Source organism: Anthonomus grandis, chromosome 22 (genome assembly GCF_022605725.1).
Source record: "Anthonomus grandis grandis chromosome 22, icAntGran1.3, whole genome shotgun sequence".
NCBI lineage: Eukaryota > Metazoa > Arthropoda > Insecta > Coleoptera > Curculionidae > Anthonomus > Anthonomus grandis.
In genome coordinates, this window is record NC_065567.1 from 46,352,170 (window position 1) to 46,366,612 (window position 14,443).

At 32.1% G+C, this 14,443-nt stretch overlaps 1 protein-coding gene across 1 annotated transcript in view; it reads left to right on the top strand.

The window, feature by feature from the left end:
• The first annotated feature begins 2,453 nt into the window (after window positions 1-2,453).
• Window positions 2,454-14,443, top strand: part of LOC126748606 (la-related protein 1B) — a 129,504-nt gene continuing 117,514 nt past the window's right edge. The window contains exon 1 of the mRNA XM_050457960.1: window positions 2,454-3,522. Coding sequence (XP_050313917.1) covers window positions 2,836-3,522 — 687 coding nt within the window. The 5' untranslated portion in view covers window positions 2,454-2,835. The remainder of the gene's footprint in view (window positions 3,523-14,443) is intronic.

Below are 14,443 nucleotides of genomic sequence, written 5' to 3' on the forward strand. Positions count from 1 at the left end.
CCTACTAAATTCATGCTTGTAAATAGTCTGCTTAAGGTAACCCCACAGATAAAAGTCATTTGGAGACAAATATGGAGATCTAGGAGGCCATTTAATATCGCCAGTCCCACTAATAAAGCGGTTAGGAAAAGTATTTGTTAAAAATTCTTTTACCCTAGCCGCGTTATGAGCAGGACAGCCATCTTGCTGAAAATAAACCGATCCCAGGTCTACATCAGGTAGGATTTGAATGGCAGGAAGAACTTGGTTTTGCAGCAACTCAAGGTACTTTTGGGCGTTTAAAGTGCCATCAATAAAAAATGGCCCTATAACATTCTCGCCCAAAATACCTGCCCAAACATTCAATTTCTGATGATACTGGGTACGAAACTGAAAACTTCTGTGCTCGTTTTCCTGAGACCAATAACGAACAATAGAAAAATTGTGTTTGCCTAGTAATGGAAAAGAAGATTCATCAGAAAACAAAATATTTTTTAAAAAATATTAGTTTTCATTTGTCTTTTCCATGATGGTTTCACAAAATTCCATTCTTCGCCACTGGCCTTCAGGAAATATTTCCTGAGTTTTTGAATACTTGAAACATTTGTACCCATATTTATTCCAGATACGAGCAACAGTTTTATTGCTCATTCCCAGTTCCTCTCCAACACTTTTAGTGGACCGTGTCGAATCAAGTTCTAGGGTACTGCAAACCATTTCTTCCCGCCGTTCTATATCCTGGACCACTTCAACAGGTGGTTCTTGACGTTTTGTGTGGCATTTTTTACAATATTGAAGACAAAAAGATGTCTTAAAATTTGTAACCACATTTAAAACCGTTTTTGCACAAGGAATCGGTCTATTCTCAAATGTCACTGAAAACAAATCTCTACATTGTACTGCCGAATTGCCTCCATAAAACCATTTAATTAGTTGAACTCTTTCGGAAGGGGTATAAACAGCCATAGTGAAAAAAACACGAAAATAACGCTCAAAAATTATTAATGCAACGTGCAGTAACACAGCAAAGTGAGGTCTGCTGACTCCCGGTTCAAAAAATAAAAACGAAAAATTCCGCCGCCTGCAAGCCGCAACCAAGCGGTGTTGCCATTATTTTGGGTAATACATAGCTCACGATAACACGATCTGTATATTTATTACTATTGAGAAAAGCAGCATAGTATTTACATGGTTAGATAAAACCACAAAACATAAATATAGAGCTATGCGGATTGTTGACTTGTTAACGTGGAAAAATTCTCTGGCCCTCTACTGAAGGTGCAATAATTCAAACTAATTTTAATAAAGCTAAGTCAGGCATGTTAAGAAATATTTTCGAAGCATATTCCAGTTTGAAATGGAAAAGGTTTGAAATGAAATGTAACACAAGCCAGATTTCGAATACCGTCTACAGAGAATTGCTTGCCTGTTACAGAGATATACGGGTCATTCTAAATATGCTTTAAGTGTATAATAACTGACATAAGTTCAATAATTTTCAGCTTAACCTGTCGAAATACGTTTAAATTTTTTTAATACAAATTTTGCATTTGTTCTAATAAATACTCAAATTTCATCTTTAATCGGCAATACAACGCAAGTTAAAGTACAATTGATATTTAAGTTTCAAAGTTTATTTTGTTTTGTCTAATATTTATTTAATTAAATATCATGAATTCCAAGAATCTGTGTTAACTGAGAGAACAAGAATATTGACAAACAAAGACAAGAGACATTGGAACGTGAAAAGTAATTGAAAGTTTTAATGTTTAAAGTTTACTCTGTTATTTTTTTTCTTAAATTAACATGTAATTTTGTTTACATGTAATTTCATGGGTTTTCTTTTTTTTTTATTTGTAATAAAATATTTTCTTATAGGATTCACGTTTTTTTTTACTTATACGTATACTTATGTAAACCAAATAAAATAGAGATATTAAGTAATTCTACAAGACTGCAACATAAATTTTTCTTCTTTTTGATTAATATTTATTTTTTAACGGCTTTTTATGCATAGGTTTTTTGAAAAAACATTCTGCCTTGTTATTAAAAATAAAATTTCTTCATATTTTTGTATTTCCTTTTTGTTTTAAGAATGTCATTTAAAAAGCTTGAGACCTTTTTCTTTGCCTAATCTGCTTTCGAGATCGCAGTATTAGTCATTAAAAAATTCCTATCTACCAATAAAATGACCAGCAAATAAAAAATTAAATTCTTGCTATAATCAGCACGTTTTTTATGAATAAATGGTTACCGCACCAAAATTGTGGTAAGTAAAAACTAAGGCTCGATATACGATTTGACAAGTGCTCTTTATTTGTCTAACCTCTAAAGCAATAATTTCTTGACCAATGGGAAAGCAATAGATTTCAACCAATACAACAGAATTTCGTATTGACAGATTACACCCCACATTGTATATCGTGTGCATGAAAATTTACCCTAGGCCATCCTGACGTCCTTCATATATCAATCTTAAAAAAATTCAGAAAAACAGAAAAGTTATAAGTTCCAAATTTCAACACTTTCAACTGTCTCAATCCAAAATCCAAGCTCTAATAAATATTAATATTGTGAGAGGATGTAGTTTGACTTTAAATATTCGTGAACACGTGTTTAAGTTTATAGTGTAAAAGACGAGTTGTTGCATTGTTGGTGAGCGTTATTATATAACTTATTTCCCACACACTTTTTGAACTCTATTCTAATATTCATTAATAGTAAGGGGAACCATGCTTTCTTAGTCAACATCATGGTGTCACCCCATATTGTACTCTAACATTTAATAAAAAGTATCATAATTTACTCTGGGTATAAATATAATTAAGTTTGGAATAGTAAAGGCTAAAGACTATAATGAAGTCTGGAGAGGCATCTCCCAATTATAAGGCTCAAGCTGGAGATGAAAAGGTTGATGCTGGGCCATCCTATGCTTTGGCGGTACAAAATATGAGAAAGAATATCCAGGGAAGCCAAACCTCTAGTCTTGAAAAGGAAGAAAACAAAGAATGTAAACCTGATATAAATCCACCAGATATAAAAGAAAACAAACAGTCAGTAATTCAAACAACACAGTTAGATGATGATGCTTCATTTACCCCTGTGGTTAACAATAGTAGGAAGGACAGAAAAAATGATAGGAAGAAACAAAAACAGTTGCTAAGTAATTCTGAAAAACATGAGCGGCCTCAAGAGAAAAAGGAAGGCCATAGCAATAATTTAGCTCCAGGTAAACAAAAAATTGAAAAAGAAGAAAGAGACAAAAGTGATACACAAAGTGACCAAAATAGTCCCAAAAATGTAGATGAAAAACTGATTGACAAAAAGGTGGTTTTTGTTGCTGCGCCTTTACCAAAAGTGAATCCATGGCAGAAACAGGTACATGTTAAACCAACACCAACTCCTCCACCTTCAGAGAAAAGTGTTTTACAACCCAAAAATCAGGAAGATAGTACTAGTGTCAGGGTTTCTGAGGGATCAGTACCTTCATCATTGGTTGTTTCAGGAAGGATTTTAACTAGCAAGCAAAGACAAAACTCAAAGGTAAGTGTCTTTTTTCATAAACTGAATTTAAGATTGTGTCTGGGTTTATTTATTGACTTTTTATAAATTTACACTGATAGCCAAAAGTAAATTGACAAACCAACCTTTCTTTTATTACAAGAATTAAAAAAATATAATTTGTTACAGTATCATAGAAATTGTTAGTACATATTCCACAAAACCCACTGCTGTATATTTTATTTATTTTTAACCTATTGCAAAGATTTTATGGAATGTTTAAAAAAAAAGGCATATTTTCATCAAAAGTAAATTGACATCCAGTTTGTTATTCAAAGTTTATTTAGTGAGCTAGCAGAATTTGTGGCAGTAGTTGGCATGGATAAGTTTTAATCATGCTTAGTGGTATAGTGTTGTCTGTTGCTATCAAGTCAAAATTATTGGTGCTTATAAAAAAGGCCTTCGTCAGGCTGAAATAAACCTCTAATAAATGCTTTTAAGGGCAAATGTAAGCCGAATTATTAAAAAATTTGTCTGAAAGAATCATGTTATTCCATTAAAAAAAACACAAATTAATTTTTTAAAAGGCAAGGTAAGATCCATTCACAACATCCAGGGAAAATAGAGAATTTTTCACTGAAGAAGAAATGGTGTCTAAGTGTGCACACCATTAGAAGATGGCTGCGGGATAGTGAACTAAAAACTTGACGCCCAGCAAAAAAACCACTACTTTCTAAAAAAAATGTATAGGCGCATTTACAATTTGCGAAGAAATATGGAGTTTGGACCATCGACCAATGGAAAAATATGACTTGAAATTCCTTCAGCCACAATTTTAACAGTTTTCTCACTCTGTATATTGGAAACTGCTACACTCATACATAAGTACTGATTTAATTGTGAACTACAGGCCAATCTCATTACTCTGTAACTTCTCAAAACTTTTCGAAATTATCCTGAATCGGTCGCTATTTAGTCACGCAAAAGAACTCATCTCTGTAGACCAGCATGGATTTTTCAGCGGGCGATCTTGTGTTACTAACTTATCCTGTCTGTCTAGTCACATCTGTGAATCACTTGATGTTAATACTCAAGTCGATGTTATTTATACCGACTTCCAAAAAGCCTTTGATCGGATAGATCACTATATTTTGCTGCATAAATTAACTCAGTATGGTTTTTCAGGGAGATTATTTAATTTATTTCATTCCTACTTGATTGGTAGATCTCAATATGTCGAATATGAGGGCTTTAAATCGAAACTTTTTAACGTAACGTCGGGTGTGCCACAGGGCTCGAACCTGGGTCCGCTCCTGTTTAGTTTTTTTATAAATGAGTTGATTGAGTCACTCACTTGTCATAGGCTGGCTTTTGCCGATGATTTGAAGCTATATTTAAATGTATATGGTTTGGAGGATTGTGTTTTTCTTCAGAACTGTCTAAATACATTGGAGGTATGGTGCGCTGTTAACAGGTTAGGCTTGAATGCGGCTAAGTGTAGTGTCGTCAGTTACTCTAGATCAAAAACACCCTTAAATTTTAATTACTTTATTAATGATACTATTTTGAGTAGATTAGAGCAAATTACTGATCTTGGTATAACCTTTGACTCCGAATTTACATTCGTTCCACACTTCAATAACATAGTCAAGTCAGCCCTGAGAAGGCTTGGGTTCATAATTAGAAGTTCTCAGAGTTTTACTTTGGAGTCTACATTAAAACTGCTTTTCTGCTGCTTTGTGAGATCAAAACTGGAGTTTGGCTGCATTATATGGAACCCGCTCTATCAGAATCATGTTGGTCTCCTTGAATCTGTTCAGCGTAGATTTGCTAAGTTTTTGGCCTTCAGGCAGGATGGCATATATCCGGTAAGAGGGTTTGATCATCGGCAACTATTGGAATGCTTCAATCTACATCCATTACAACTCAGAAGAATGATCTTCTCTGTAAAATTCCTGCATGGGTTACTGAATGGATTCATTGATAGTCCTGTACTTCTTTCCGGTGTACGTTTCATGGTGCCTAGGCTTAATGCTAGACATCCCCTAACATTCTTTCTGCCAAGGCCTCATACTAACATCCTGTTGAAATCGCCACTATATACAATATGCGCTATATTTAATCGGATCTGTCACATGTGCGATATAAATTTCTCTCCGGTTCATGTGATTGTCGATATCTTGGTGGATCATTACTCTTGGGATTAAGACCCATGTGTTTAAGTTATAGTTAGTAGGTATATTGCAGTTAATTTAATTTAATTTAATTTTGTTGAATATGTGATTATCTTGTTAAACTTTTATAATTGGGTTTTTATATCATATTAATAGTTATTTGTTCTAATTCTTTGGATAACTTTTGAGAATGTGACTTTACTTTACTCTTTTTCTTTTCTTTTCATTCTTTTAGGTTTGTTTGTGTGTTTTTTTTTTTTTTAACTATATTTTTCATTGTTTTGCAACTGTTTCCTGTTATTGGGCAAGTTGCCTGTTGGAAATAAAGGCTTATTATTATTATTATTATTATAAGTCTGTTAGTCTACCATTCTGCACCAGTCATAATATTCGTCAAGTAAACAACTTATCTCTTCCAATCCCCATCTCCTCACTTACGAGAAGCTCTCTTATTCAAGTCAAAATATACTTTATTTGCTAAGTTTATAAAATTGGGCTAAAAGCTTCCTAATCCTAGAATTTATAATATTAGTAGTTATTTGGCCATACAGGATACAGGATAAAAACAGGATACAGAATCAATTTTTATTGTACATAGAAGCATATTTTATTTAATCAAAGAAAAAACTAAAAAAGAAAAGGCAAGAACCAACATAAAACAAGAATAATAAAAAAAGATCTGATTAACAGATATATAATTAATTTTAAATATTAGAATGAGTTGTTAAAATACTCTTCAATGCTGTACTAAGCTTTTGGTAAGATTAATTTCTTTAGTTCTCTTCTAAACTTTTTAAGGTCTGTAACAGTCCTAATTGAAAAAGGAACATGATTAAATATTTTATGACTAATCAATATAAGAGAGTTTCTCTTATATTTATTAGGAGAGGAGGTGGGGATTGGAAGAGATAAGTTTAGTTGACAAGTATTATGACTGGTGCAGGATGGTGGACTAATGGACTTATGTATGAGTGTTGCAGTTTCCAATATAAAGAGTGAGAAAACTGTTAAAATTGTGGCTGAAAGAATTTCAAGTCATATTTTTCCATTGGTCGATGGTCCAAACTCCATATTTCTTCTCATTGATTTGTTCTCAGGAATTGTAAGAATTTTTCATTGGATACTATAAAGGGTGTTCATTCTAAGCTAGACTATTCCTCTATAGTTTGATCATCTTATATGGCAGTACACAACTTGTCTGTGAATGAGTTCAGCATACATTTTTAAGATTTTGTGCATTCAGGAAGGGATTATTTATTGCTGATCATGATTATGCATTAATTGAAAGTCAATTAAATCTGGTTACATTGGAATGTAGGAATATGTTGGGTATGATGTTCATACATAAGTTGCAATGTTAATATGTCATTGTACATGAGCTCCAGTACTCAAGATTCAAGATGTTAAAAATTATCTTTTTAAATTATATTAAAAAATGTTCTATTTTATGCAAACAATATTAACATTTTACTTCCAAAATCTAGTCAAAATGATAAGTGTAATCAAATGCTGGGCTTAATGGTAAAAAATAGTAGGCTATTAACCTCTACAAGCTCTCCAAATCCATTATATTTTGCATATATCTACAGTAACCTAGGGTTTGCTCTATTGTCTGGGCTCTACAATTTAAAAATTAAAGAAAAACATGTTTTCAAATCAAATCAAATTTTATTCAAATTTAAATATTCATACAATACATTTTAGTTCTTCATAGACATCATTTTTTTATCAAAAATTTTGTTTAATTGGCACCTAGAAAAATGTATGTATGTGCACTGAAATATTATTATATATTTTATAAAAATGTAAATGTATCATATATTCATCATATATTATCATAATAAAGTATTATCTCTTATATAATATATTATAATTAATATAAAACATATTTGCATATGTGCTCCTTTGAAGATAGGTTTAATTCAACAAGAAAAGCTTTCTGAGATTGTAAGCTTAAAACCTTTTCTTCAAATCTTTCCCTTAAAAATTTGAAAAATTGTATGCATATGTATAATATATATTAAAAAGGATGTATCATTTTTATTTAAATTGACAATCTTAGGTATTTCAGGTATGCGATTAAATTATGGATCAAGTTGAGAATGGTATCAGAATTGTTTGTAGTAATATTTAAATCTGCAAACTGAAAATGACCACCTTTGGAAGGTCTTAATTTAATTTTTCTATATTGGCCAAATTTTGCTTTTAGAAGGTCTGTAGTAAATTTTCCTAATATCACACATAAAAAATTATGTTTTGTGGTGCGTTTAAGCCACAAACTCCTTCATTCAGTTTTTTTTTGAAACAAAAAAACTGATATATTGCCACTAACTTTTCTTTGTTTTATCATATAAATTATTTTGACATATGACAACTCACTGTAATGAGTTAAAACAGCAGCAATACAGTTAATTTTCTTACTGATTTTTTCCTGCTGCATTTTACAGCAGATCACACTTATATACAGATCTGCTCTTGTTTAGTGGAGAAATTTCAATCATTCTGTTATTATGATGTAGTTGGCAAAAGAGACAAAGCTATATGCTAGCCTATTCGGTACAGGTTGTATGAATGCTGCGAGAAATTCATTCTCCCACAAATTTAAAAAATAAAGCAAGTCGAGATATTTTCGTCGAGGGTTTAAATGTTAGGCTTATAAAATCAGTAAAAAATGTGATAATTGCTCCCCTGACCAAACTAATAAACCAATAACTATAAACCAAAATAACACTTTTCCAAAAATACCAGAGTCAGCCAAAGTAATACCTTCTTCTTTTCTTCTGTAAGTTGCATTCTTAATATGGCCAACTGCTATAAATGCAAGCAGGACTGTGTTCTTAAGGAAGATAAATCGCAACTATTTGGATTTCCATGCGATATAAACGTAATATGCGCAAGTTGTAGTAGGGTAAGCGCATCCGAAGGTCGCGTTCTGATCCTCAAGGCCAGATCACTGATGCATTTTTTCCCTGACTGCATCCATTCAACCGTTAAGAATATCTCTGATGTTAGACTGCGTCTTTCTAATTGCGAGAGGAAAGTGAAAAATAATCAGGCCAAGTTTGAGGAGCTAAATAAACAGGTCAAATCCAATGAGGAGGAATGTAAGCTGCTCTAACAACTAAAACCAAATACTAACGATATTGTCAACCTGGAAAATAAAGTTAAACTCATAGAGAAACTGTATTGCAAGCCTTAACTCAACAGACCCTCAGCAAATATGCTAACTTAGCTCAGGGAGATGATGGAAGTGATAGCCATAAAAAAAGTAAAGTCACAAACATAGTGAAGATTGTTAATCTAAATGCAAGAAGCATTCAACTTAAATCTGCTAACTTGGAACTGTTCTTACACTTAAATGCCTACCCTGAGATTGTCTGCATCACAGAAACTTGGTTGTCAGATATAGAGATCACATGTTTTAAACTTACCCACTATGAGATTATAAAATAATATAAATAGTGTTAAGATTTTAGTTTTTTGTATATATCGTCCTCCTACCTCTGATTCTAAAACTTTTAGTAATTACTTTGACAAATTTTTAAAGCTTTTATATAAACCTAATATTTTAATGTGTTTTTGTGGTGATTTTAATTATGATTTTATTTCCAGATGTAAAGAAGCAGTACATATTGTGGACTAGTATTGTGGATTTAGCTCATATGGTCTTAAACTAGTTTTTTCTGAACCTTCCTAGAACTTAGAGATCATCCTGTACCTTGACTAATAATATATTCACTAACGCTGCACTATTTTCAACTGAAACCTATGAAGTGGCGATTGTTGACTTGGGAAACCCAATCAGTCATGATTTAAGCAAATTTTCTTTGATGAAAATATACACTATTTTAACAACTTGTTGTCCAAAGAACATTGGCTGTCAGTTATTAAGACTCTGGATTTTGAAAGTAAATTTTCTTTCTTCTTTGACACATTTTCCAGTTTATTTAATATGACCTTTCCTTATGTAAACAAATCGAAGCCATATCACAGAAAGTCTCATCAGTGGATAACACCATTGATAATTAATGAGGGCAAACAGTTGAGACTACTTCATACTTAACTAAAGACCGTTCATCACCATGAGTTACTGACATCCTATAGAAGGAAATTGAAAGTACATAGAGAAAATATCCTAAATGCTAAAAAAGCGAATAATTCAATAAAGTTGCTTACTTCTATATACAATGTAACTCGAGCCTCATGGGAAATTATTAACTTAATCATGAACCTCTCAAGTCGCGGAACAAAGTGTGTTCCTAATTTGGTTACTGATAATGGAAAGAAAATTAGTGGCAGCCTCAATATTGCTAATACCTTTAATAATTTTTTTTGTACAGTCAGTGAGAAAGATCACAGATAATTTTCAGGCACCCATGGTTATGAATGTGCTTTTCAACAGTTTATCCCAATCACTTTTTCTATTCCCTCTCACTGAAGGGGAAACACTTGAGGTTATAAAATCTTTGTCCAGGAAAAAGTCATCCAGTGTAGATGAGATACCTTGTTACTTATTGCTAGCATGTTCTGAACATATTATCTCTCCACATACCTATCTTCTGAATTTATCATTTCAGTTTGGCTATTTTCCTAAAGATCTAAAAACAGCTGTTGTCATACAGTCTCTTCATAAAAAGGGGGAGACAGCAGAAGTGAGTAACTATAGGCCTATTGCTCTCCTGTCTGTATTCTCTAAGATCTTTGAAAAATATTTTAAAAGACATTGTGTTTTTAGGGTCTTTTGCTATACTGTCATGTCATCAGTTTGGATTCAGGTCTGGACTCTACATCAGATGCACTAATATCTTTTTATAGAAATATATTAAATAATTTTGAATTGAAGTTAATATCTGTTGGTATCTTTTTTGATGTTACTAAGGCATTTGTAACCTTAATCATGCTTTTCTATTAAATAAGATCTTTCATTATGGTGTAAGAGGTCCGGCTTATAAATGGCTTGAATCATATTTGACAGGTAGAACCCAGGCTGTTAGATTGAAAGTTAGTGGTCAGGTGACCATATCTGATTGGGCAACTGTCGTCACAGGGGTTCCACAGGGTAGTGTTCTTGGGCCTTCTTTTTTTTTTTTTTATTAATGTTTTGCCTCTCCTGGTTAATGACAGCTACATAACACTTTTTGCCGATGATACATCAGCAGTCGTCTCGGGTACTAACTACTCGGGTGATATTGCGGGGTGGTGCCAGAAAAATGGTCTTTGTTTGAATAGTTTAAAAACCAATTTCGTTGTTTTCACTCCGATTCCAGCTATTCAGGACCGGAGATAACTCCTTAGAGAGGAGTCATCAAATAGCATCATCCAACAACATTCCTCCAAGTTCTTGGGAATTGTAATTGATAGACATCTATCGTGGAATCTGTGTGCAATAGATTGTCCCGCAGCAATTATGCCGTCTTGCAGCTTCAAGACTATGTGGATGCATATACACTTAAAAGCTTTTATTATGCCTCAGTGCATTCCACTCTATCCTATGCCTTATTAGCTTGGGGTAATTCCTCCAGTAAGACTTTTCCAACTTTTAGGAAAGCTCTTAGGACCATGTTAGCCGACTTTCCTTTTTACTTGTTGACAGAGTTCTTTAACTGTAGATTTATTGATTAATTTAGTTAAATTTGTTTCCTCCCATACCTTTGTAATTTTATACTATTTTTATTAGCATTGTAGTTTTTTATTGACAATTCCTATACATTACTCAATACTCAATAATTTATTCATGTTATCACATAAACAGTTTACCTACGCCAAAAAAGATAAAATAATATTATTAAAGTAAGTAAAGTAAAGTAGTTTATTGATACAAGTAACCTTACAGTCTTATACAAGTCACAAAATTAAACCAAGAAAAACAGTGTAGGCAGATGTTAAAAGTCATTACACAAATTTAAATTCAAATACAAACAAAAACATATAAATATAGGCAAAACAAATATAAACGAGTAAAAAGTTATGACATCTTAACAAGAACATACATCTTAACAATACTGTTGCTGAACAAAGTTATAATAGTAATAAAAAAGTACAATAAAATTTTTTTTGAAGCCAATATTAATTGAAAAGAAACTACTTAAAAGGGTTCGTTAAAACAATTACAAACAATATTTTTCATGTAAGATACATACTAAAACAAAAGGACTAAAAACAAAAGAAACAAAAAGATTAAGAATAATGGCACTTACTGTTGAAATCTTAATTAAGATACTCGTCAAAAGAATAGAATGCATTGTTACTGGATCATCCTGACACCTCCCCAGACGCCAATAGGCAAGTACCAAATTATTCCTTGCACAAGTGTTGTAGTCATCGACATCCCTGTGAGCTTGAAAGTGACTCTCAAGTGAGTCATCAGGAAAAATATTTATAATAATAATGATAATAAAATATACAGGGTGTTTTAAGGTTGTTTTAAGGTGTAAGAATATTTACAAGAAAGATAATATTTGTAATAATAGTAATAGTAGCATAACAGGAAGAAAAAAGTATAAATATCTGGAAAAAAAATAACAGTAATAATAGTTTTATTTTAGCTGGGGTTCATTTAGTGGGGGTTGCTTAATTGGTAATAAATGTATATTAATAGTTTACCAATTTAGAAAAAAAAAGACATTGATGTGGTGTCAAAAATATTTTTTGTATTTTTTTACTATATTACTGATATCACGGTTTTTATAGCTTCTATATATTCAGTAAGTTGATAAATTATTTTATTTGTTTTTTTCCTTCCTAAATATTTTTTATTTCTATTATAATTGCCTTTTAAAATAAAATTACAAAAAAAAAACAAGAAACAAACTCCCTTTTCCTATCCTAATACATTGCTTCTTATGGGACCTGATCTTTCTCTTTAGATTGTGGCACTCGTATGAATCGTGGAAAAATTTGTCATAAGGCTTTTTTACTACTTTTTAAGTCATCTTTAAGTAGAAAAAAAAACATTTTAAATTCAGAGCATATTTTGAAAAAAAGGTCGTTTTGACCCCGGATTTTGTTCGAAATTCGAAAAATGCAAAGAAATAGGTTTTCTGTTCATTTTAGAGTCAAATTGGTAATAACCTTTTTTTTAAGGTATTCTGTAGTAGTACAGGATTGAGAAATAAAAAATTGAAATTTTTCCATAGGGCTCATTATTCATTCAATATTTATATTTTATAGTTTTTTTTTTAATTATCTCCGATTTTATAATAGCTAGAACCTATTCGTTTTGACAGACGGATACCTCTTAATATTCCCAAGAACTTTTATTTTATACAAAAAGTTGTCAGAGTTATAATTTATTGATAAAAAAATAAAATCCATTTTTTCGAAATTTTTCGTGGGTACATACATACATATCCTTTTTGATTTTCAACCAAATAAAAATTATTTTTTAATTGAGTTTTTTTACTGGAAATTGTTTAGGGCTTACTTTAAAATTTGCCAATAATCATTTTGGGGAAAAAAATGGTACGGTGGGAAAAACCAGTTTTCTTTTGTTTTTCGCACATTTTTACTTATATTTTGGCTTCTATAGTTTCGATTCATTTCGTTTTTTAGTTTCTTTTATTCCTTATTCTCCTCCTGTCAGTTCTTTTTATATCTTATTACTTATTACTATTGGCTTTCAAAAATAAAAAAAAGTCTTATCCCAATAAAAAAATGCGTACATAGACATAACCATTTATCTTATATATATAATCAGTCACTTAAAGTATATCATTACAAAATTCTTCAACAGAATAATAGGTTTTAGCAGCAAGCAATCTCTTTAAATGTTTTTTGAAAATCCTAGGCGAAGTTAAGTTTTTAATAATGATAGGCAGATGATTAAAGATAGAAATACTGTCGTAAAAAATTGATTTTTTTGTTAAAGCTAAAGTAGGTTGAGGAAGGTACAAAATCATCTGATTCATGAACTTTCTCTGTACTTATAGATTATGCAAGCAGTCTCAAGAATATACAGACATGGGATGGGAGAGTTAGTATTTTATTTTGGTGAAATAGAGGACGGCATGAATCCCGGGGGTTAGCCCCACATACTTATGTATCGAATGGCCCGTTTTTGAATAACAAACAACATTTGATTAATGTAACTGCTTGCACTGCCCCAGAAAGCGATACCGTAACGAAGGTGGGATTCAAATGGGGAACAATAAACGGACTTGCCAATTTTTGGACCAGGTTCCTGTACACTGATCCTGACAGTATAAAGGAGGGCGCCCACTGAATCGGATCGGCTCGGTCGGTTCGGCACGTTCGGTCTGTTCAGTCGGTAGCTAGCGCTCATACAATCGGCAGAATGAAGACACGACGACGTTTAAAAGTGGTTCGATTATTCGAGCATATAGAAGTATTGTGATTAGGCTCCCGTTTAAGCGTTTTTAAAAAAATTAGCAGTTCCTGAGATTCTGAAGAGGATGTTATGATTGCAGTAGCCTGTGCTGAAGTAGAAGCGGTAGAAAAGCGTAGGATATTTTGGGTACATATTTTTTTGAAAAGAAGAGATTTCGGAGAATATCATCTCTTTTATGATTTGCTGGAGGACGAAGCAATGTTTTTCAAATATTTTAGAATGAAAATACGTTCAGGGTGATTTTGTATAGTGTCATGCCTCCGCCTTCTTAATTTTTTGATATCCCACTATTTAGAAAATTATTTAAAGAGGATGATTGTATCATTACGAGAACTGGTTTTTGCGCCATCTCAAAATTATTTTAGCTTAATTGCACCTCAACGTTGGTATACTGTCAAATTTTAAAAGTTTCTGAACTCTACTTTACGAGATATAGATAGCC